This window comes from Poecilia reticulata, chromosome 16, assembly GCF_904066995.2.
Source record: "Poecilia reticulata chromosome 16, P_reticulata-male-v2, whole genome shotgun sequence".
In the NCBI taxonomy this organism is placed as follows: Eukaryota; Metazoa; Chordata; class Actinopteri; order Cyprinodontiformes; family Poeciliidae; genus Poecilia; species Poecilia reticulata.
This window is the reverse complement of record NC_088845.1, coordinates 31419068-31444207: the sequence shown is the minus strand read 5'-3', so window position 1 is coordinate 31444207 and position 25140 is coordinate 31419068. Positions and strand designations below refer to the sequence as shown.

Below are 25140 nucleotides of genomic sequence, written 5' to 3'. Positions count from 1 at the left end.
ATTAAATTACCATCAATTAGGAATGTGTGATATGGCATGAAATTTATATCAATATATGTTGTGATGGGTGGCAATAATATAATTTGTATAAAATATATAATAAAGAAATTGGATCATACTGTATCATTGTCATCATGTGGGGACAATGCAAAACAATTGAATCTAGGTTTTCCCCAACAGGTATGATGATGTCGTTTCTGCTGCTGTCAGAGCTGGAGGCCTGAGTTGATCTGGAGGCCTGAGTTGATCTGGAGGCCTGAGTTGATCTGGAGGCCTGAGTTGATCTGGAGGCCTGAGTTGATCTGGAGGCCTGAGTTGATCTGAGACTGTAGTTTTTAAACTCGAGGAGAGAAGGTCGCTGGCCACTTTATTAGGTACCCCTGCCCAACTGCTCATTAATGCAAATGTTGAATCAACTAATCACATGGCAGCAACTCAATGCATTTAAGCATATAGACATGGCCAAGATGATCTGCTGCATTTCAACCCGAGCATCAGAATGAGGAAGAAAGGTGACTTAAGTGACTTTGGTTGTTGGTGCCAGACGGGTTGGTCTGAGTATTTCATAAACTGCTGATCTACTGGAATTTTCAAACACAACCATCTCTAGGGTTTACAGAGAATGGTCAGAAAAAGAGAAAATATCCAGTGAGTAGCAGTTCTGTGGGTGCAAATGTCTTGTTGATGCCAGAGGTCAGAGTGGTTTGAGCGGATGGAACGGCAACAGTAACTCAACTAACCTCATTACAACTGAGGAATCCAGAAGAGGATCTCTGAATACACAACATGCCAAATCTTGAGGCGGATGAGCTACAGCAGCAGAAAACCACAACATGAAAGCATGGATCCATCCTGCCTTGCATCAACGGTTCAGGATGGTGGTGGTGCAGTGGTGTGGGTATATTTTCCAGGCACACTTTGGGTCCATTAGTACCAATTGAGCATCATGTCAACACCACAACCTACCTGAGTATTGTTGCTGACCATGTCCATCCCTTTATGACCTCAGTGAACCCATCTTCTGATGGATACTTCCAGCAGGATAAGGCACCACCTCATAAAGAGTGAATCATCTCAGACTGGTTTCTTGAACACAACAATGAGTTCACTGAACTCGAATGGCCTCCATAGTGACCAGATCTCAATCCAGTAGAGAACCTTTGGGATGTGGTGGAACGGGAGATTCACATCCTGGATGTGCAGCTGACAAATCTGCAACAACTGTGTGATGCTATCATCTCAATATGAACCAGACTCTGAGGAATGTTTCCAGTACCTTGTTGGATCTCTGCCATGAAAGATGCTGAAGGCAAAAGTGGGTCCAACCCGGTACTGGCAAGGTGTGCCTAATAAAGTGGCCGGTGAGTGCAAGTTAGATAAAAATGATTGATTTTTCTTTGTTTCTGCCACTGAATTAAGATGTACTGATCCCGCAAAATAACACTAAAAGCAGAATATAAAGGCATTGAGATGATGTGGACATTCAATTAATGCATCACCTTAAAGTTCTTTGATGGTCGTAAAGTAGCAATGGTACCCGATTCGGGAGAGAAAAGGTAGAAAATATTTTTATAGGTCGCCTTAACCAATAAATCATGAAGTAAAAATATCCCCGTGATTTGTTGTCCAAGTCACTAAAACTGAGTCTGAATCTGTCACAAGAGCTAGTTGTAAAATGAGAAGAGAGCAGCTGTTAGCGAACATGATCAGTGGCAGATAATTAAACTCCAGCTGTTAGTTAACTAATCTGTAGAATGGAGATGGTTGGTTGTGATGTTCAGATGTAGGCTGTGGAATTTCAGGCATGTCTTCTCAAATCCATAAGCTCTGTGGCAAACGTTTTTATTTTCAAATATATTATGATTTCATTACAAAATAATACACTTTCATCACAACCCCCTCTTCTGATAAAAACATGTAGCATTTTATATTAATCACATCAAATTTTATTTTCTTCTCTTATGGTTTTTTTCAGCAAAGTTCTCCACAGCGGGGCTGCCGGACGGTTCCTTTGGTCTTTTTCTTATCAGAAAACTTTTGCATTTCTTGCTAGCTAGGCTAGCAAGAAATCTATATATTTTTAAAGATTGAATAACAAAAAAATTACGATGGAAAATTTTTTATCCATTTTGCTTAAACCATCTCACTGTTGGCCTCGTTAGGTTGAACAAAGCAGTTCGATGCTCCCATTTGTTAAAAACGGTACGGCATTACGTCACTCAGTGCACGTATGAAAGCACTCTGGGTTTATACACTACAGGAAAATCCTTTGATCAGCTTGTTTTGTCCGGACCAGACTTTATTTTTTCCATTTGGTTTAGTTTGCTTTCACACTGTGCCTTTTTCAAGCAGACTATAGTTTGTAGACGAAGCCCTGTGGGAGACAATCATCGCTCCTATTTGGACAGAAATGATGGGGCAGGGAAAAAAATCACTAGTTTGTTTCTTAATTACAAGTAGAAAAATATTATATCAAAGTTTATAACAATGGTGTTTCTCTCTTCCTCACCACAGGTGCACTTTCTCCTCCAATCATCCCCACATTAGGCAACACCCCTGAGTGCGTCTTGGCTCTCACCACTTTCTTAAATTTTTCAGAATTTGTCCAAATTAGATGCTTTCAGAGGGGGCTTAGTTACACTTTAAAGACATAAAACTACAATTCCCTTAAAACAAGTGCGCAAAATATTAGAAGAATTCTTAGAAAATTAAATAAACTCCATTAATGCATTTTAAGATGAGATGAGAATCTGATCTGTTGCATCAAACTCCATCTCCCAACAACTCTGCTACAGCTGTTCGTCCACTGAAGATGACATCATTTACAGACACGCCATCATATGCTGAGCCAATCAGAGATAGCAATAGGTTATTGTTCTTTATAAAGGCTCGCATTGTATCTGAAAAAAACAACAAAAAAAACAGACTTAGTAGTTTTCCCCCCAACTCCATGAATATATCATTTTTAATGTAAAACACAAATCAACACTCACCTACTCTCTGAAAGTGTCCGAGGTGATACTGAGGTATACAATCCTGAGAAGATAAACAGCAATGAAACCATCAGCAGTCAGTGCTAACTGGATCTAAGCTACAGTGAGTGAAGCTGCTGTACCCTGTGAAGAGCCACATTACTCCAGCTGGGGGCCACACAGTGTCCCAAGTGGCGGCGCACTGCCTCGGTGGCCCTCGCCAAGAGGCTGTCTGCTGAGACGGCCTGGGGGGCCCCAAACACATTCTGGAACCAGGCACCTCCCATCATGACCTAGGAGACATGATGAGAAGGTCAGAGTTCAACACGCCAACACTGCATTCTGTTACAGTCAATGTTTAAAAGGTTTCATATGTGATACATACAGAGTCCTCCATAAGTATTTACACCCCTTGAACTTTCATGGCACTTTACAACCACAAACAGATTTAATAAGGAAATCCTTTGGCAAAACGAGAGAATCCTGGATTAAAATCCCTTAGATCAGTGGTTCTAACCTGGGTTCGATCGAACCCCAGGGGTTCAGCAGAGCCTCTGCCGACCGTGGAGGTAAAGACACACTTGTGTAAAGTCGTGATGACGCCCCGCTTTGCCATCACTTGCTGCAGAGGATCACGTTACATTGCTTAGCCAATCAGAGGATCACGTTACATTGCTTAGCCAATCAGAAGATCACGTTACATTGCTTAGCCAATCAGAGGATCACGTTACATTGCTTAGCCAATCAGAGGATCACGTTACATTGCTTAGCCAATCAGAGGATCACGTTACATTGCTTAGCCAATCAGAGGATCACGTTACATTGCTTAGCCAATCAGTGCTGCGGAGGAGGCCTGATTGGAGGAGCTCCACTCAGCATGGATTTGAACTTGTGTCTTTATTTACTTCAGCAAAGCTCACAGTTTTTACCAAATTCTGTAGCTTTCGGTGTTCTTCTAAATCTGCTCCTTAGTCGCATATTTTCGGTGTTGCTACTGCCTCTAGTGGCGTGGGGGTGGTAACACAGCTAATATAATTACATTACTAAATCAGAATACCGCAAAGTCTTTATTATTTATTATTAATTTTTTCATTCTCTTAAGAATGTAGAGCTAATAAAATGATCTAAAGACCTTAAAGTGGTTCCAGTTTCTCTCGATGGCCAACCTGTTGAAACTGTGGCACATTTTAAATACTTTGGGTCGTTCCTGGACAGTCAGCTCAGCTGTGCTGAAAACATTTTGTAGAACTGATCTCAGAGACTCTACCTTTTAAGAAGACTTGGTGATCATTGGGTGACCCAACCCCATGAATTTGGGGGAAAAAAATATTTTATTTATCACTACAGAAGGGTTCAGTGAATGCACATATGAAACTGGTGGGTTTAGTACCTCAAAAAAGGTCAAGAACCAACCACAGCCTTAGAGGCTCCTTCAGCCAGAGGCCACATCCAGGTGGAAACGGTGTGTATGCATCTATATTGTACTGAACACACACACACATATTAACCTGTTGCTCCCAAGAGGGGGGTAAAATTAATTTCCACCTAACAAAAACATACAAAAATAAATAAATAATAGCCTCACAGTTATCAGATAAAAGTGCAAACTTTTGGTACCTCTGTAAATGAAAGATATCACAGAATGGTTTCCTGGTGTAAGCACTATTGTATCTATTACCCTGCCTGAATTATTAGTGATAGAATATAATAAACTTAGCTTTTTTTCACCTTGCCAAAAGTTTTTTATAAATATTGCAAAACATCACTAAAATAATATTTTTAACATAAAAAAGTAGTTTAGACTTTTAAATCTACATAGTGTGTAAAAGTTCACCAAATTTGGACTCAATCAGTTGAAATTTAGATTTTCTTTTTTTAGACATTTTTTACTGAGAAATTTCCCAGGTGCAGAGGTCATTTTGGCTCATTTCTAAATATCTGTGACGTGTTTTCACATCATAACTGGGAATCTGTTCAAATTAAATGGGTGATTACAACTGAATGACACTTTCTACATATAACATAAACTTTGGTCATGACATTTACTCCATATATATGCAAATTGTACAATTGTGCACTGTTTAATGTACATAATAATGAACCGTCAGCTCTTTAAATGACTCCAAGAGCGACATTGTGACGAAATCACGCACAAATCAGAGACTAAATTGCAGAATGATGCTTCCATGCCCTCTCAAAACTGAACATTCCTCAATCTAAAGCAATAAAATGATATAAATTATACTATAAAGTAAGAGATCACAATGAAAAATGCCCCTTTTATCAGTTCCCAAAGCCTGGGTTTTTCTGCACAAAGCCAGGTTGGAGAAATCCCCTCCGCACCATTTTGCTTTTAGCTTCCAGACACGATGCAGGAAGATAGCGGGGAGGATAATCAGCTTGGCTCGAGTGATCTTTGAAGCAGGAAAGCGCCGTCGTTAGCACCTCATTCAGAAAGCATGGGAGGGGGTTTCAGGTGAATTTCGACTCTGAAGTGAGGTTACAAAGCCAATATTTTCAAGTATCCAAAGCTAAGAGTCTTCTGTGTCAAGTTATACCCAACATTTTCGGTCAGCCGACCGAAAATTCGCTTTTTACATGCGTGTTTGTTGACAGATGTTAAGAAAATTAATTTAAAATATGCTAGTTTTAAAACTTAACATGTCTTGATTGAAATAGCCTAATTGTAGTTTTCAGATTAATAACTTATTCTGCCCTGTTGACCTTTATGTTGCCTGTAGTTACAGCAGATTGTTTGATCTGCCCTTTGTCTGTGCAGGAAACAATCAGGAGAAGTTCCAGCTTCACACTGATCTGTGAAAAGCCATAAAACATCCTGAGTTCAGGCCAGTGGAGGAGAAGCTCTGCTTCCACTGTGTTTAGATAAAGGAGACAACTGGTGTTTGATATTGGAAACAAATTGCAGGGAGTTTCTAACTTTAAAGAGGGTCAGAGAGACAGCTGCTGGTTGGATGAGCAAAGATACGCCTTATTTGAATAAATTAAAGACAAGAATACGCCTTTGCTATAAAACTTTGTACACAGGAGTAACAAATCAGATTTGCTCTAGCAATTCTCCAAAGACATCTTTGCTTTTCTTTCTTTCTTTTTCTTTTCCATTTGTCTCAGGTAAATGAATGTCTGATTCTGTTGTTCTGCAGATTCTGATGTAATTTCATACGTTGTCTTCTATTGGATTAAACTCTGAAATTCTGTGACGTCTTACACTCATTGTTGTTTTCTGTGTGGCTTCACTTCGGCCTGCTGGGAGAACCTGGGATCCGTGAGAAGATTGAGCCAGAGATTTTCTTAAAACATATTATAACCTAAAATCTTCAACACAGGGCATTTAAATGGACACGTCCCTTTAAATCCGTCAGTTGATTTTAATTAGTCCTAACCAGGGGTGAAAGTAAGGGGTACAGCAGGGTACTGTACTCCTAAAAGGTTTAGTGGGGGTACCAGTACCTGCAAGAGAGAGGAGCGGCTGTCAGCTGTAAAGAATCAACTGGTTCACTGTGAGCCGTGAGTTCACCCACTAATCAGCCGTGACTGATTAGTTTTTCAAGAACAATCTAAAAAACGACTTAATAAGTTAATAAATAACTTTTTTACCATTTCATATTGTTTCTGAACTGTTTTGCTAGAGCAGGGGGGCAAAATGTCGATCGGGGAAGGTTTTGAGTCGATCTCAGCATCAGATGACAAACTGAACGCAGCCAGGAGGCTGAGAGCAGCACGATGCCATGATGTTCAGGATTTAGGTCTCATGGCATCTCAAGGTGTCAACATTGCAGCCAGTGGGCTGAAGGAGGAAATACAGCTTTATTTTGTAGCAATTCAAGAGCTACCAGCTTTTATCGCTTTGCAAAAAAATTCATCAGCACAGAAACTCCAAAGCACACAAATATATATATATATATATATATATACCCCCAAGAATTTAAAACTACTTTCACCCCTGGCCGTAAAACCATAACATTTTGGGTAAAACTTGTATGCGGCATAGTTTTTGAATGATGAAAGCCTTCTAAGCGGACAATAAAAAAAAATAAAAAAAATCACAATTAGCGGTTGTTTACGGAGACAGCCGAAGACTCTCGAAAAGTGATCCCTCACAAGGGAGCACGGGCTTAACAGGTTTTAACCTGCATGGGCCTTATAACCATTCTTGCAGATTTCAGAGCGTTCACTGTCCTTATTAAAATACTTTCACTCAAACTTCCAGTCACATATTTTCCAAGTAGACATATAAGAAATTACAGATTTATAGTAAAATATACAACCGCGTGTGAATGTGTGTGTGAGTACCGTCAGTCTTGTTGTCTGTCCAGTCTGTCTGTTGTGCTGAGGAAAGGGAACAGAATCATAGACTATCCCAAGTAAACCTGGGTCTTCCCATGAAGGAACAAGGTGGCCAAAACCCTGACAACAACAGAGACACAGAAAATAGCAGCAGGGTGTTTAGAAAAGTGAGTAAAGCTCAAAATTCTTATAGTGGCTACAATTTCTTTACACATGCAGTGACAGTATGCAACATTCTGTTTCAAATCCAAACATGAAGAAAAACAAATATTTGAGTTTCTTCAGAAAATTAGGAAAATAGAATATGCTGAAACAGCAGTGTAATATCCTTAAAAACAAACTGATGAATGCATCATGTGAATCAGTCAACTAGCCTTTTTACTGCACTGTCTTTAAGAACTGAACAGTTTTGTGTTGCATAAAGTTGGCTAGCTTCTAACACCTATGAAGAGGTATTACAGCCCAAGAAGACTGGACAACATTCCATAGTTCCTCTGCATTCCTTGTTTTTGTTCTCGTTATTTTCCCATCTTGAATGTCATTCAAGTTTCCTATTGAGTCAAAGCCCATATTGGGCTGGCCACACCATAATCTCGCCACAAGCTTGGTGTGGGATTGGCATCCTTTTTACTAATTGGTGTGTTTGGGGTCTCCATCTTGCCCAGAACAGCCATTTGAAGACCATTCCTCTTCAGAACAGGAAACATTGAAGGCTCAAGGCTCCAACTGATCCTAGATCCGCGACTTTCCATAAACTCAAAACCATCGTATGAGAAACATCCCATTTTATGATGCATTATCCACCATGCTTCACACTGCACTGTGGCTTGAATTCAGCTGTTGGCTCTGTTGATTTCTAACTGCCAGCCAAACCAGCACAACTGGCTCAAATGACAGCAACACTTCCTCAGCATGCTCTCAGGCGCTACAGAAGTCAGTTAATCACCCATTCATTCAGGCCTGTGTGTGAACATACAGCACAGTGGGGGTCTGGATGACCTTACCGTTACTGGGAGGATGGAGCCCTCATACTCCAGACTGGCTACAGCCACAGTTACTGCTGAGATGTCCTGCAGCTGCTGGACAAGACCCTGACAAGAGGGGGGCAGGATGCAGGACAGGGCTGAAAGGAGCAGGAGAACAATTTAGTTTCTTAAAGGTTTTAATGTGTGCTACCACTTAAAGCGCAAGATGCTTACAATTTCTTATCAAAATTACTGACAACATTCAACTGAGTAACTTCCATGTTGTTCATACAGAAGGTAAGCTTATCAGCAACCCCTTCAGGTATAACTGAAACAGTTCCCACTTGCCTTTAGCTGGTAGAGCAGACATGATGTGATCAGCTGATATTACACCATCTTCCACATGGACCTACGCACAAAATATTTAATGGACAAACTGATAGATGTAGAAACAGCACTTCAATCCTTGTTGACCTTCTCAAAATGTGCCTTTTATTGAACAGGACAATTCAAGTTAACATGTGGAGTTGATTAGGCTCGACTACTGCAGGAAGCATGTCCAGATTATAAACAGGATCATACATTTACTGTCTGAATCAGAGCTTTAATATGGACTCGGTTTGCGTGGTTACTGTCCTGCTGCACCATGGTGGTGGTGACGGTGGAAAGATTTTGTCCCTCAATCTTACCACGATTCTCGCCTGATCTATCTGTGTTGTTGTGTCCCAGATAGCAAGCGATGGTAACTCAATGTTGAATTATGGTCAAAAAGTTGATTTAAAGGTTAAGGTTGATGACTGACGGTGGATCAACCAATCAATCAAATTTTATTTGTATAGCACATTTCAGCAGCAAGGCATTTCAAAGTGCTTTACATAATTAAAATAAAAACAGCATGTGACATTGAATAAACAGCGAGAAAGAGAAATAAAAAGAAATTAAAAAGCCAAAATAAAAACTAACATTTAAAACTTCTTTAGTCAAACCGCCATTTGACAAGGACTCAAACCTTTAACACTTCTTTACATAAAAAAAAAGATTAAAAAGGCATTAAAAACGAAGACATTGAGAAAAGAAATGGAAAGAAATTAAAAACATGAAAGACATAAAAACATTGAAGACATCAAAACTCACTCTAAACCTAATTTAGCCATAAGCAACTCTAAACAGGTGGGTTTTAAGTTGAGATTTAAAGGCACTCAGTGTTTCAGCTGTTTTACAGTTTTCTGGAAGTTTGTTCCAAATCTGTGGTGCATAGAAACTGAATGCTGCTTCTCCTCGTTTGGTTCTGGTTCTGGGGATGCAGAGCAGAACCAGAACCAGAAGATCTGAGGGGTCTAGACGGTTGGTACAGTAATAACAGATCTTTAAGGTATTGTGGTGCTAAACCGTTCAGTGATTTATAAACTAACATCAGTATTTTAAAGTCTATTCTCTGAGCTACAGGGAGCCAGAGGAGGGACTTTAAAACTGGTGTTATGTCTCTAACTTCCTGGTTTTAGTAGAACCCGAGCAGCAGCTTCTGGATCAGCTGCAGCTGTTTGATTGATTTATTAGTCAGACCTGTGAAGACGCTGTTGCAGTAATCAATGCGGCTAAAGATAAACGCATGGATGAGTTTCTCTAGATCTCGCTTAGACATCAGTCCTCTAATCCTGGAGATGTTCTTCAGGTGATAGAAGGCCGACTTTGTGACTGTCTTAATGTGGTTCTGAAGGTTCAGGTCAGAAGTCATCACCAATCCCAGGTTTCGGGCAGATCGCTGGTTTTTAGTTGTAATAACTGAAGCTGTGCATTGATTCTAGTTCGCTCCTCTTTAGGTCCAAAGATAATAACTTCAGTTTTGTTTCTGTTCAGCTGGAGAAAGTTTTGGCACATCCACACATTGATCTGTTCTAAGCATCTATTCAGTGATTGGATGGGTTCAGAGTCACCTGGTGACATCGTGATGTAGAGCTGTGTATCATCCGCATAGTTGTGGTAGCTAATCCTATGTCCTGTTATAACCTTAGCCAGTACATATATACATATTGAAAAGAAGGGGTCCTAGGATTGAACCTTGGGGTACACCACATGTGACCTTTGACCTCTCTGATGAGAAGTTAGTGGTTTGATAACTGCTGCTTTCAAAGCCTGGGGGAGAAACACCTGAAGAGAGCGATGAGTTACTATTTGGATCAGATCATTAGCAACAACAGGCAGAACTTTCTTAAAGAAATGTGTGTGTAGGACATCCAGACAGCAGGAACTGGAGCTTAATTGACTTATAATTTCTTCTAGGGTTTTATAATTTAGTAGTTGAAATTGGGTCATTTTTCCTGCATTTGTTTTGTTTAGGCACAGCATTGGTACTGGCTTTAGAGTGGATGTGCAGATTAATCCTCTGATCTTTTGAATTTTCTCTAAAAAGAAACTTGAAAACTTGTTGCAGGCGGCAATAGATTGAAGTTCAGGTGGCAACGTCATAGGAGGGTTTGTGAGCCTGTCAACAGTGGCAAATAAAGCTCGAGCGTTGTTAATGTTTTTGTTTATGACATCTACAAAGAAAGCCTCTCTTGCATGTTTTAGTGTTGTGTGATAGTTACGTAGTCTTTCCTTGTAGATGTCACAATAAACGTGCCTTTACGCCATTTCCGTTCGGCCCTACAGCAAAGTTGTCTTGCAGATTGAACTATTTGTGTATTTCTCCATGGAGATTTCTTCCCACCAGTCACAACCTTCACTTTAATGGAGGCAATGTAATCAATGATATCTGAAAGTTTGCACTGAAAATCATCCACCAACTTATCTACGTCACTATAACTTAAAGGGTGAGGAAGAAGAGTAGATTTGATTAAATGTTTCTGCTGTGTTTTCTGTGAAAGTACGTTTTGTGATAGTAGCTTTTTGTTCAAGTGGGTTAACGGATAAAAAACTTTTAAAGAAAACAGCAAAGTGATCTGACCCGGCAATATCAGTTACAGACATTGGAAATATTCACACCCTTACTGATAACCAGGTCCAGTGTGTGTCCCTGAGTGTGTGTTGCTTGTTTGACATGTTGTGTTAAACCAAAACTCTCTAATATATTACAGAGCTTTTTAGCCCCTCGGTCTTGGGGGTTGTCAACATGAATGTTGAAATCACCGACAATTATCAAACAATCGTGATCAATACATATGAGAGATAGAAGCTCATTGAAGTCCGCAAATAAATTTTCCACATATGCTGGTGTTTTGTATAGAGTTAGTGTCAAAGTTCGTTTGTGGCCTTTCAATCAAATAATCATCCAATTCTAGCCAATTAACTAATGTTGTAAAGATGTCATTGAATCAATGTTTTATGGACAAATTCTAATGATTGAAATGACAACGACTGATCAATGTTGAATCAATGTATGCCGTTTGTCAGACCAAACCCCTCCAATCTTCCTCTTTGAGCTGTGGGTGGGAGATTTTTATTAAAACGCGGGGTTATCACATTTTAAATTAAGCACTGCATGTTGAGGACAGTGATTTCTTTCTATACATTTTCTTACTTGTCTGTAAATATTATTTCTGACTGACTGCATAATGTGTTGACACAAAAACATCTACAAGTCACTCCAAGCAGTGGAGTGGCCCACCTCCTTTTTTACATTAGTGGTTTGTCCCATCCACACAGCCACTTTGCTGCTGGTTTGTCTGCAACCTGCTTCTGAATTGAATTCTACTCTGAGAACTTTTATAGAATGTTTGGGGGTATTACTTTTATCTTAACTATGTTTATTGAAAAATAACTGCATAGTTTTGTGCCCATGCTGCAGCTTCATAGGTAAATGTGACTATATGTCAACTAACATTAAGTTAAATATTCATGAATATTTATTGGAGTGTCCTTATTAATTTAACTGAGTGTACAAATGGACCGTACGGTTTGTGTGTATGCTCTCAGACCTATGTTATGTACCAGAGTGGGAGGAAGGCATCAAGGTACCAAAGTGGCACCAACCAGAGTCAAACTTGGGTTACCCCAACACATACTGTTTGTCTGGTTCAAACAGTACAAGGTTTATCCTCATGGATGCTGTTCTTCCTGTTGTTCTGACAGTTACAAAGGAGTCAAATATGTTTACAGATCTGTTTGTTTTCCTAAATAAAACGCAATATTAATGCCATGTTGTCATTTCTAAGTTTGTGTACACACATTTTTGGAAATATTTAATGTAATATAACTTTGAACATCATAACACCCATCATCTGCCAGCAAAATTGCATGTTTAGCACCAGTGAAGAAACTTTTAATGGTATGTCATGATGTAGACCTATCAAACCAAAAAATATACATGAATCAATATTGATTCAATAACTTTGATTCAATATAAAATCAACACAGATGTGCATGTAGATCCAAATGTAGATGATGGTTGAATCAACATTGATATAGTGTCAGTTATGGTTGAAACTAGGGGTGTAGTGATGCAATAATCTCACGATACAATACACAATATTCTGCTAACGATACGATATATATCACACTATTCTGTGATTGATACGCTTCTATACACTTTTATGATTTTCTGAAAGATTTTAGAGGGACAGAGTGATTTTTGGTGACATTTTGTGTTCCATCGACTTGGATTTCATCAGTTTTCAGTTGGATTTAATTAACTGAAAACTGATTAAAAGCATCAACTACACAATACCTGACTCTGATTGGGATAAGGGGGTAAAATAAAGTCTTTTGAACTATGGGAAAAAGGCTTTTCTACCTTGGCTCCCGGAGTTAGCCGTGGGTGTAAGCTGTTTACTACTAGCTGCTGGGGGAGTGGCTCTGCCTCACCCCGCAGTGATCGACTCCTGGCAGCTGCGCAGCGCCACCATTCCCCTCTTGTATATCTGAGAAGCTGCTTCTCAGACTGCCAGGATCTCATTGTTCTCTCAGTCTCTGATACCGTTTGTCAGTTACTAAGATGAATGATCGATTTGCCATCGTCGTCATGGCAATCCTCGCAGCACCGCGGATTCTGGCTGCGGGTTTCCCCTCTTCGTCTTCCAGCTCAAAACAGAACGCCACTGCCTGCTGTGCTTCGTTCTTCAAGTAATCCTTTACATACAGAATAGAAACCACTAAGCTAAAAACAAATTATGAAGTGGATGCCACCGATCTCTCCAATATCCAAACTATGTATTAATTTCGCAATCTCACTGCTTTTGCCGCTACTCCGTTCCACTTCTCTTTCACCGTAACTTGAGCAACTTCACTTCATTTCTTGGCAACAAAATACAGCCCATCATTATTTGTTGAAGATTTGAGATTTCTAAAAACAAAGGAATCTAATGTCGCGTTTCGTTTTTACCTTTATAAGTTCATTCCCTGTTACATAACCGGAATAGCCGGTTTTTGACATTTCTCTGACATTTGGAAAAATACGGTTTACTTATTTTAGCATAACTCCGGTTTTACTTGGCCTAATAACACAATTTAAAAACTGGTGTGTAGTTTATAATGTGCTCTATAAGCACAAGTTGAAAGTGAGACTGGGGGAGGCGGAGTCTTGCTGCCAAGCCGTCACAAGTCAGACATGTTAAAAAGACGCATATAGCTTGTGGACCCCTATGGTTTAATGGATCGATACTCGATAAAAAATCTGTACCTTCTGAGGGGGGAAAATATCAATACATATCGAAGAATCGATTTAATTATACAGCGCTACTTACCACCATCAGCATGTGAATGTGTGTACAAATAACTGAATGTAGTGTGAAGTGTTTCGGAGTCCTCTGAACTTGATAGAGCCCTGTACAAGTACAGATCATTTACAGGTCAACCCTGGCCCTGGGTAATTTCTTTACCGTTTCACTACAGGGCTTAACTTCTAAGTACATTGTCAAACCATCAGTGCAAAGTAATGCAGATGATAGAATCCTATGCTTACAATGCTACATTCAGGTATAGTTGTTATGATATTCTTACAAACCTTCCATCCAGATGTTGTGGGAATTATTTGTCTAACAGCTGCATCCCTGTGCAGCTCCACTTTGCCACTCTGTTGGAGAAACTCAGCAATGGATTCTGGCAAGGTTTCCACTCCCCTCTTTAGAGACCACTGAGCCCAGGCCTCTTTCTTTGCTCTCTGAGCCAGATGTCCAGGAACAATCTCAGGTGATGAACCTGGGGGGTTCCAAACATATTTTATTCTAATTAAACTATGAAGATCACATTGATATGAGAGCAGAAAAAAGATATTTTTTCAAATTAGCATCACACACCTACACATAATATCCCACAAAACATACAGTTCATGTCAGGTTTACCACAACATATGGAATTTTATAGAACATACAGTTTTACAGATTCAGAGCCTGGTTGCACCATCAGTATGACTTGTTGAAAACTGACAATTTATAGTCATCATCTGCCACAAAGAAAAGTGGAAAAACTTTACAAAATGGACTTTCTTCAACAAGCAAATGTGAGCGTAAAGATAATGACAATTTTATCCATTAGCCTAAAAAAAAAGTGATTTCATAAAATGAAATGAACAGGGCATGACTGAAAAGGATCGTGTTTTTATGGCTGCGAAGCCACTACTGTTTGTCTGATTAGAAGTAACCTAGAACTCCACTACATTTGGGGAGATATGTCATCCGGAAAGTATTAAGGTATCCCTGGAACCTGAAGGGAAAAGGAGGTGTGTGCTTTACCTGAGCCCAGCAGGAAGCCCAGAGTCAGGGAACCTCTCTGCTGCTCAGCCTTGTAGAGCGAAGGGAAGCAGGAGCGCACACTCAGCTTCTTACAGTCCCCCGCAAACACACCCCGACACACACTGTCCATAGCTAGGTCTGCCAACTAAACACAGAGGAAAACAACTCAATAGCACAAATAGATTTATTGATTTGATTAGATACGAGTGTGGTGTTTTTTATTCTCCATTATAAATCAATGGACTAATGGAATTAGTCACCAAATTTTGTAAAAAAGAAAATCAAAAGCAGTCTCATGGCAATGTACTGTATACCAAACAGGAAGTAGGCAATTTTGATATATTTGCACTATGTTGTGCTTTGATGAACATCTCTGGCAAATTTGAAAATATTGGCTTCAAACACTCCAAAGTCATTGGAGAGTCGTCTTCATTCATGTAAACGTCACCAAATTTTCCTTCTATAATTCTTGTCAACCTTAAAGCACATTTTTATTAATATATTGTGCAAGAGGACATTTGCCTTGTTTTACTTAAGAATTATGGAATTAAAAACACAACTAAAACCCATTAGGAACCACAGAAGAGCCTCCTAGACCCACAACCCAAAGCTTACAGGAAGTCAGCCATTTGGTGGCATGTTTAATGGTGGATCTCTTTCAGGCCCGCTCATAACAGTTCCAAACAGGTCCAGAGAAGCACAGCTGAGTTGTGTCACATTATTATGTATATTACAGGAAGTATTCAATGTTTTAAAAAGGTTCTACTGGCTTTTGTGGCCTTTATTTCAGAGTGGTCACACAGGAAAGTGGGTAATGAGAGAGGGGCTAGACATGCAACAAAGGTCATCAAACTTGTGTTCTCTCCAACTTGCATATGGAGAGAACACAACTCTCCATATGCGAGTTGTGTTCTACCTCTGCACCACCACAGCACCCCTAAGTATTCCATTTTTGATTGTAGTTCTCACAGTCCTTCGCCACTGAACAGGAAATCAGTCAAACGCCAACAAGCAAGATCTGATTTCTATTTGATAAGTGACTTGCGACTGGCCAGCTGTCCTTTTCAAGGATTGCAAAAACCACAATTTCGTGGCTATGTACTGTTTGGTACTGCCAGTCAAGCAGTGAACATGTCGAGGAGGCGGAGCCAGCAACCCACAGGTTGTAGCAGCGTCTCGGTGTGAGGAATGCCCAATTATGTTTGTCGCTTTAATGAGGCATAAACAATGAAAGCGCTGTAATGGCCTATTATTAATTGAAAATATATTCTTTTGTTAAATTAAACATGTTTTGGAGGGCCTAAACATACTCAAAAACTAAATCTGCACAAAATTCAATAAAATTTCTGTATTACAAAGAAATTCATAAAAATAGGAATGGTCAAATGGTGAAACAGTGCCCCCTAACTTCAGTCAGGCTGACCCGTTTATTGAAGACAATTAAAGTTAGGAACACATAGAGATCTCTCTAAGTTGAGTAAAAAAATTCCTGGAGGTATATCCTAAAACAAACAGGAAATCAGCCATTTTGGATCAAAGGGTTTTAGTGATTTTATGTGTCAAACTTTGATAAACTCGTTCTAGGTATTTTACGGTATCAACTGTAAATTTAAGAAGTTAAACTACTTCTTTGCCCGTTTTGAAACCTACCAGCAGAACCGTTTTGCTCCCCAACCCCTCTCCCACCTTTTTCCTTCACCACTCAACTCATTGTACAAGAGCATGATGTCAGACAGATGCTTCTGGCAGTGAACTCCAAGAAAGCTGTCAGCCCAGACAGAGTACCTTGTAAAGTGCTCAGAGTGTGCCCTACCAGCTTGCACCCATCTTTACTAAGATCTTTAACCTCTTCCTGAGTCAGGCAGTCATCCCACCTCGCCTATAATCAACGATACTCATCCCTCTACACCAGGGGTGGGCAACTCCAGGCCTCGAGGGCCAGTGTCCTGCAACTTTTAGATGTGTCTCTACTTCAACACACCTGAATCAAATAATGAGGTCTTTAGCAGGACTCTGGAGAACCTGACTGCACTTAGGAGGTGATTCAGTTGTTGGATTCAAGCGTGTTGGATGAGGGAGACGTCTAAGAGTTGCAGGACACCGGCCCTCCAGGACCAGGATTGCCCACCTCTGCTCTACACTAAGCTTCTACACCCACCACACAGTCCGGCCCACAACAACAAACACAGTCAAGTTTGCTGATGACACCACAGAGGTTAAACTCATCTCACAGGGTGATGAGGCAGCATACAGAGAGGAGGTCCTGAAGCTGGCAGCCTGATGTTCAGAGAATAACCTCACTCTGAATACCAAGAAAACCAAGAAAGTCATCATGGACTTCAGGAAGCTCAGCACCGACTCAGCTCCTCTCTACATGAACGCAGAGTGTGGAGAGGGTCCACACCTTCAGGTTTCTTGGCGTCCTCATCTCTAGTGACCTCACCTGGACTGATAACATCACAGCAGTCATCAAGAAGGCTCAGCAGCACCTACACTTCCTGAGAGTCCTCAGGAAGCACAAACTAAACTCCAAGCTGCTGTTGACCTTCTACCGCTCATCCATGCAGATTCTGCTGACACACTGCATCACAGTGAGGTACGGCAGCTGCACTGTTACAGACAGGATGAGGCTGCAGAGGGTCGTAAAAGCAGCTCAGAGGATCGTTGGCTGTCCTCTGTCCTCTGGGTGGACATTCACACCTTTCCACTTGGAATCCAACACAGATTTTTAACGAGAGGGTGTGGCCGTGGTGAAGTCAGCTCTAATCTCATATGAACTGATCTTTACCAAACTAAACATGATGAAAATTAATCCAACTCCTAAAAAGATATGCATGCAAATATTTGGTGGCTGTGGCAAAATACCGCCACAGTGCCCTGTACCAGCATTGAAACAATCAGGCCCAAGTCATGATTGGCCATGTTTTGAGGCCTACAAAAATAGTCTCTTGAAGCCGAGGTCTAAACTCAGCTTAACGGTCTAAACCCAAAGACAGTTTAGATCGGCTTCTAAACCCTTGGCCATGAGGCTGAACCCTCATGGCCAAGGGTTGAGGGCTCTACTCTGGCAAACTTGAATCAAAGCTGCCATTTTCTCTTCTTTACCCACATATCTGAGCAAATTCCTTACAGCTTTAGACTTGTAGACCTCATTTTGAATCAGTATACTCGTAAGACATTGGAGATCAAAAGTTATCAAATGCTTTTTGCTGCATCAAACCATGTGAGCATGGCCAAACCTCAAAGTCTGATTGTTCTCCATAAAAGATGAGGGTGCAATAACTTCCACAAGGTCAGAGCTGGACCAAGCTTTGTGTCAACAAAGATGCAGGTTTCTGTGGTGAACAAGAAACCATGACAGTCTGGAGAAATTAAAAATTTTGTCTAATAAAATAATATCAGGTTTAGATCTTATAATAGAACAATCTTAATGATTGATGCAGCAACAGATAAGTAGTTGTGGGCCCCTTACCTCCTTTCCAAGCCTCCTGGAGACAAATGAATGAATAGACTCATCCTCTTCTCCTCCTTTCTTTACCAAGATCTCAGTGAGGAGACTGAACAGAAGGGGGCGGGAGAATGGAGCGACTGTTTTCAAAATTCCACTGTAACAAAAAGCAAGGAGGGAGAGGAATTTGATAAAAGAGCCACTAGCACAAAGATTGTTAGAGATGAAAGACTGGTTGAGATATCACAGAGCTTAGCATGTTTTCATGTTTTTTTAAGACAGGTGATCTGCCAGAGTGTACCCTGCCTCTCACCCAATGACTGCTGGAGAAAGGTGCCAGCTTTCCATGACCCAGAATTTATAAGCAGCTGTAGACAATGGATGGATGCTGTTTAAAGCTTTAGTGTTGTGATATCATTTCAAACTGCAGAACTTACCTCTTACACCCATAAACTGAACTCCGAATATCAAAATAGTTTGGATCTTGGTGTGCTTGATGCCAAGCAGTTTCAAGAATCATATCAGTTCTCTCTGAAAAGTTTTATCTGTGTTTTAATGGTTGTCTGACACATAATTTTGTGATGACTCTTGTGTTCCCAGAGTCATCTGAACTGCAGTGAACGTATAGCTTAACAAAAAAAAATTCTTAATCTGTTTTTCTTCCTCTGGAAAATCTTCAAGGTGATATCTTACTCCTAACCTTTTACCTTATTCCAGAAGGCAACTTGTGGAGCTGTCCATTGACATACAGATAGCGGTTCTTAGAGGCAACATGATTGTAGGAAACTGGAAGAATATCTCCCTCCAGACCCAGACCTTCCACCTGCAAAAACAAACATCAAATTCATGCTGAAATTAATCAAGTTCTCAGAGTTTAATTAATGAACGTAGACATGGTTTTCTCTATACTCCTTATTTAAGTCTCTTGTTCCCTGAATTCCAGTTACAAAGACTAAATAAAAAATAGTGAAGTCCTTATAGAATGCTGCTAATGGTGGGGAGAAAAATCGAAACACTGACAAGAAGGATCTTTAAATCAATTTCTCTGTGATGTAACCTGTGCACTGAATCTCACAGTTATGAGAGGATTCTGTCTGAACAGGAAACAGGACAGGACAGATACACTCTCATGCCTAAGGACCATCAACCAACGAGCAACCAGACCAGACTTTTCCCGTCTTATGACACAGTTACCGGTCTAGAGGCTGTTGGGTCTATAGTAGACGCTCATCTCTCATATAATGGAAATCTTTTAGCATTTCTGCATCAAATCTAAAGTTTAATCCCTGGGCTCTCAAATCCATATTAAGACCACTGCAGCAATAAACATGTTTCTATTAGTTTATGATGCAAATGTTCAGAACAGCAGCACTTAGGTGTTACAAACCATATTGAGTGTGTTGGTTCCCACTGCCCCAGCAGGTCGGATCCCCCTTGGTCCCAGTTCAAACACAGCCCCATCGGACCGCCTCAGTGACCACAGCCAACCACCAAAACGACTGCTGGACTCCAGAACAATTACCTGTTGATTGATGTCAGGTAAATGCATTGCAGGCTTCATTCATTTTCCTTCAAAGTTGTCCTAAAATTGCACTTGAACTTAAATGAGTAGAATATTGACAAACACTAATAGTGAACAACTGGACATTCAAAACTAAATTAGAGTACAAAAAATAATTTACATCTGTAGCCAAGGCAGCAGTTTACTTTATTGACCAGGAATAGTCAATAAAGTAAACTGCTACATATATATATATATATATATATATATATATACATACATACATACATACATATATACACACAACATAAGCGCCTGCAAGGGTGCCTGCAAGATGCCGGCATGGAAACCGTACATGGAACGACATAACCAAGTGGTGGGCATAGTGTACAGGAACATCTGTGCAGAATATGGACTGGAAGCCCCGAGATCAAAGTGGGGAACACCCCCAAAAGTGGTGGAGAATGACCGAGCTAAGATCCTGTGGGACTTCCAGATCCAGACAGACAAAATAGTAATGGAGAACCAACCGGACATTGTGGTGGTGGATAAAGAACAGAGGAAAGCCGTTGTGGTGGATGTAGCAATACCAAGTGACTACAACATCAGGAAAAAGGAGCATGAGAAATTGGAGAAATACCAGGACCTCAAAGAGGAACTGGAAAAGACCTGGAAGGTGAAGACCCTGTGGTCATCGGGGCAGTCACCCCCAAACTGGAGCAGTGGCTCAAACAGATCCCAGGAACAACATCAGACATCTCAGTCCAGAAATGTGCAGTTCTAGGCACAGCCAAGATACTGGAGGAGAACCTCAAGCTCCCAGGCCTCTGGTAGAGGACCTGAGCTCAGAGGATGAAAGAGAGAGAGAAAGAGAGAGAGAGACCACCCATGGAGGGTGAGAAGGGAATTTTTTATTTTTTTTGCAGAAATAGAAAAAAATGGGGCCCTGTCAAATACTGTTATTGTGTTTTTAAAACTTGTTTTTAGCAGTAAAAATTAAATGTTACCCCTCCCAGACCAAAAAACACACATCTATATTTGCTCTGAAGCCCCCCTGGATCTGCATGAAATTTTTCGTTCCTGCTCGCGCTCGACAGTGACGGTGTTCAGCAGCAGTCAGTAGAAGACAAAAACGACTGTGGCAGTTACTATGCTGCCTAGAAAAATAATAAAATCAAGTTTTCAAACAAAAAGCGCTATATATATATATATATATATATATATATATATATATATATATACAATGAGAGAGAGAGAAAGACAAGAGTGTGAATTTGTAACAGTTTTTCTCCAAGAAAGGTGAATAGAGACAGTCAACCAGTCAGCATAGTTAGCTTAGCTGGACTGCAGCCAGTCCACACAGTTTTACCTTGGCTTGCATTTAAATTAGAGATATCTGTTGCCACGTCCCTCCTGACCCGTCCACTCCTAAGTGAAATTAAAGCTGCAGTATGTAACCTTTACAAAAAAAACTTTTTTTACATATTTGTTAAAGCCGTCATTGTGTTGTGACAGTTTGGCATGAGAAATAATTTGTCAAAAAATTATTTCCTCTGCCTTCTGCCAGTGCCATCTACAACCAGAGACAGAAGGGTTTTAGTGCCGTGAATCACAATCTCATCCTCCCTCCCCCTCGCTCTGTGCTATGCTGCAACAAGAATAGCTTGTTGTGAATGCTCAGTTTCTCTGGCATAGCTACCAATGACAGCAGATAAACAGTTTTCCTGCAACAATAAGTTGTTTCTCCATCATTGGCACATTTAGCAGTGAGTGAATAAAGTTGATTGACAGCACTGAGACCCTCCTACTGGTTCTGATTGGTTGTTTGTGGCAGGAACGTTGCATTACTTTAGCTAGCAATAGCAGCTCAGAAAGGAGGTGGAGGAGATTGATATTTTCCCAGATTATCTGTCTGATAAACTGTCATTACACATCTTTAACAAATATAGAGAAAACATATTTTTTATTTAAGTTATACTGCAGCTTGTATAAAATGCAACTACATAGCATTTTTTGAGAAGTCTGGATTGCTCTGATTGCTCTATGTGTATTTTGCACGTTGTCTGTGACTGTTGCAAGTGGGAAGAGACATTTCAGTAAGCTAAAAGTAATAATAAAAAATTTAAGCAACCTATTGTATTCTATTCTATTGCTGTATTGTATGTGGACTGTTGCATGTAAAATTCGTGAGCATTAAATATTGTGTTATTGTCAGTATTGGACCAAAGAAAGCAAGGCAGTTGCAAGCCCTTAAAATTGTGATGCTTTATCTGGATCAGATGGACTCAAGAAACTTTAACAGTAGTTGTGACGGGTGGGGCTGGGAAGGTCCTGGGCGGAGCAGGGCGTGCAATTTAACTTTTTGTCATGGGGCCCAAGATTCCTGGCGCCGCCCTTGTTCATAACCGTGGCAGTAATAATAATGCTTGGGAATGTCCTAGTAAGAGTCCTGACTGAATCTGACTGAGGGAGCTCAAGATTAGGTTGATGGCTCAGAAGGCTGCACGGTGGCGCAGTTGGTAGAGCTGTTGCCTTGCAGCAAGAAGGTTCTGGGTTCAATTCCCGGCCCCGGTCTTTCTGAATGGAGTTTGCATGTTCTCCCTGTGCATGGTGGGTTTTCTCCAGGTACTCTGGTTTCCTCCCACAGTCCAAAAACATGACTGTCAGGTTAATTGGCCTCTCCAAATTGCCCCTAGGTGTGAGTGTGTGTGTGCATGGTTGTTTGTCCTGTGTGTCTCTGTGTTGCCCTGTGACAGTCTGGTGACCTGTCCAGGGTGACCCCGCCTCTCGCCCGGAACGTTAGCTGGAGAGGCACCAGCAACCCTCCTGACCCCACTGAGGGACAAAGGTGTAAGAAAATGGATGGATGGCTCAGAGGCCTTCTAAACTCATCCCCAAAGATTTAACAAGTAGTGGAAACAAGCAATTACAAGAAGGTATTTGATGAACATAATGTCAAAAAAGATTTTTCAAAATGATTGATAAAAAGTAAGAAATATTTTTTAAACATAATTTTTAAATCAAATAATACATAAAAAAACAAGTCAAAGTTGATATCTCTTTCCGTTGCCTGATCTTGTGAGAGATGCCCATGTTCCTCCCTATTAAAGAAAAATCAACATCGTCATTGACTGAATGAAAATGTTAAAACTCAGTCTGCCAGGGGTGTGAATACTTTGTTTCCCATGACATGAAAGTTAAAAGTTAGTGACACAACAATTGTAAATATGGTTACATATTTAACAAAATTAAATAGAAAATCATTTGCCAAATTTGACATAAGATTACATAAGTTGGATAAAGAAAGTCAAAATGGAAAAAAGTGTTGATCAAAAAAACATCACACCCTTTTGCACTGCACAGCTGGACCCGGGTCGGCCCGGCGACCGTTTTTGCATTAGCACTTCCAGCCCTGTACCACCCGGCTCTCTTTAACCCTGGGAGCAACGGTTCCAATTGGGCCGTCCAGACAGGGCCGGTTTCGTGTTAGCTGTTGATTGGTTCATTGGCTGTGGGGGCGGGACAGAGACCAGATCTCTGGAACTTTCTCGATAGCTGCAGGGGTGAAAGTAGTTTTAAATTCTTGGGGGTATATATATATATATATCTTTGTGTGCTTTGGAGTTTCTGTGCTGATACATTTTTTTGCAAAGCGATAAAAGCTGGTAGCTCTTGATTGCTACAAAATAAAGCTGTATTTCCTCCTTCAGCCCACTGGCTGCAATGTTGACACCTTGAGATGCCATGAGACCTAAATCCTGAACATCATGGCATGGAGTGATCCCAGTTTTCCATGTCTGGCATATAATCATTCATTTTAGCTTTTAAACTGGTTCTATTGATCCTGTGTCCAGACAGAGGGATAATCAGTACCCCAGCATCATGACCTGTTTGTTCTGAAGATCCTGCAGCTTCCACTTCTCTTCCTAACATGGCGCCTCCTCACCCTGACTCTCATACTGACAGGAGGAACCACAGAGCTCTGTTAGGTTAAAGCTCATCTTCTGAAGTTGGGATATTTTTCCTCCAACAGGTTCCAGAGGAATCACCTCAAACCAGATGTTGTACTGGATTTTATTTCAATGTCATTTGTGAATGTTAGAGCCTCATTTTCAACAGTGGAGCTATAAAGGTTGAAAAAGGTTATTTTGGAGAAAATCTCATCAACATCAATATTTCCACTAAATAAGAGGCAAATACTTTTTTAATAAAGGAAAAGCCTCTCAGACTCTGAGCTCAAAGCACCATACTATTTTTTTATATTAGACAATTAATTTAATTTCACATAATTATCGCGATAGAAGCCATTTGTTTGTTCAATACTTAATGAAACATATTTATCGTGTTTGATGTTTGTTGTAAATGACGTATAGTCACAAAGGTAATTAGTCCAAGTTTGTCATTTATTGAACGTTCAGAAACTACAGGTGCTGTGATGCGTCAAGACAAACCACTCGCACCTTTTTACTCTCTGTCTCTCTGTCATTATAGCACACCCGTTGCCATGGCAACCTCCTGCGCTCCACAAGCCGACCAGAGATTGTTAAAAACACAACATTCAGTCCGTTACAATATTAGGTTTGCAGGCTTGATATTTATTTTGCTATCATTAATAAGCCTCTCATAAGCACATCTGTGGTTGATTAGTTAATTTTAAACTCCTGCTCTGCTAGTTATTTTGGTAATGAAACAGAAATGCACAGAATTGCATAACACCATGTTGAAACAATAATCACTGAGATTATTATTATTGTTGGCAACCTCCTATTATTATTGTTGGCAACCTCCTATTATTATTGTTGGCAACCTCCTTGGGCTGCCACCTTATCGTGGTGGAGGAGTTTGAGTGTCCCAATGATCCTAGGAGCTATGCTGTCTGGGGCTTTATGCCCCTGGTAGGGTCACCCAAGGCAGACAGGTCCTAGGTGAGGAACCAGACAAAGTGCAGCCCGAAGACCCCTATGATGAATACGAACTTTGGACTGCGTTTTCCCTCGCCCGGACGCGGGTCACCGGGGCCCCACTCTGGAGCCAGGCCTGGAGGTGGGGCACGATGGCGAGCGCCTGGTGGCCGGGCTTTTACCCACGGAGCCCGGCCGGGCTCAGCCCGAAGAGGAGACGTGGGTCCCCCTTCCGATGGGCTCACCACCTGTCCGAGGGGCCAAAGGGGTCGGGTGCATTGTGCTATGGGCGGCAGCCAAGGGAGGGGACCCTGGCGGTCTGATCCTCGGCTGCAGAAGCTGGCTCTTGGGACGTGGAACGTCACCTCTCTGGTGGGGAAGGA

The 25140-nt window shown here is 40.8% G+C and overlaps 1 protein-coding gene across 4 annotated transcripts in view; it reads right to left on the bottom strand.

Moving 5' to 3' along the window:
- Positions 1–1825: 1825 nt before the first annotated feature.
- The window catches only part of ppox (protoporphyrinogen oxidase), a 171427-nt gene continuing 148112 nt past the window's right edge, over positions 1826–25140 (bottom strand). For 2 of the 4 annotated variants that reach the window (XM_081616976.1, XM_008432836.3), the window contains 11 exons: positions 19743–19877; positions 19063–19178; positions 18380–18512; positions 14908–15052; positions 14181–14374; positions 8591–8651; positions 8282–8400; positions 7284–7397; positions 3116–3265; positions 2994–3036; positions 1826–2900 (listed from right to left, as the gene is read on the bottom strand). In XM_081616976.1, the coding sequence (XP_081473102.1) occupies positions 2764–2900; positions 2994–3036; positions 3116–3265; positions 7284–7397; positions 8282–8400; positions 8591–8651; positions 14181–14374; positions 14908–15052; positions 18380–18512; positions 19063–19178; positions 19743–19877 (1347 nt within the window). In that variant the 3' untranslated portion in view covers positions 1826–2763. Of the gene's footprint in view, positions 2901–2993; positions 3037–3115; positions 3266–7283; positions 7398–8281; positions 8401–8590; positions 8652–14180; positions 14375–14907; positions 15053–18379; positions 18513–19062; positions 19179–19742; positions 19878–21225; positions 24687–25140 lie in introns of those variants that run through there. The other 2 variants (XM_081616977.1, XM_081616978.1) reach the window with 2 other exon arrangements.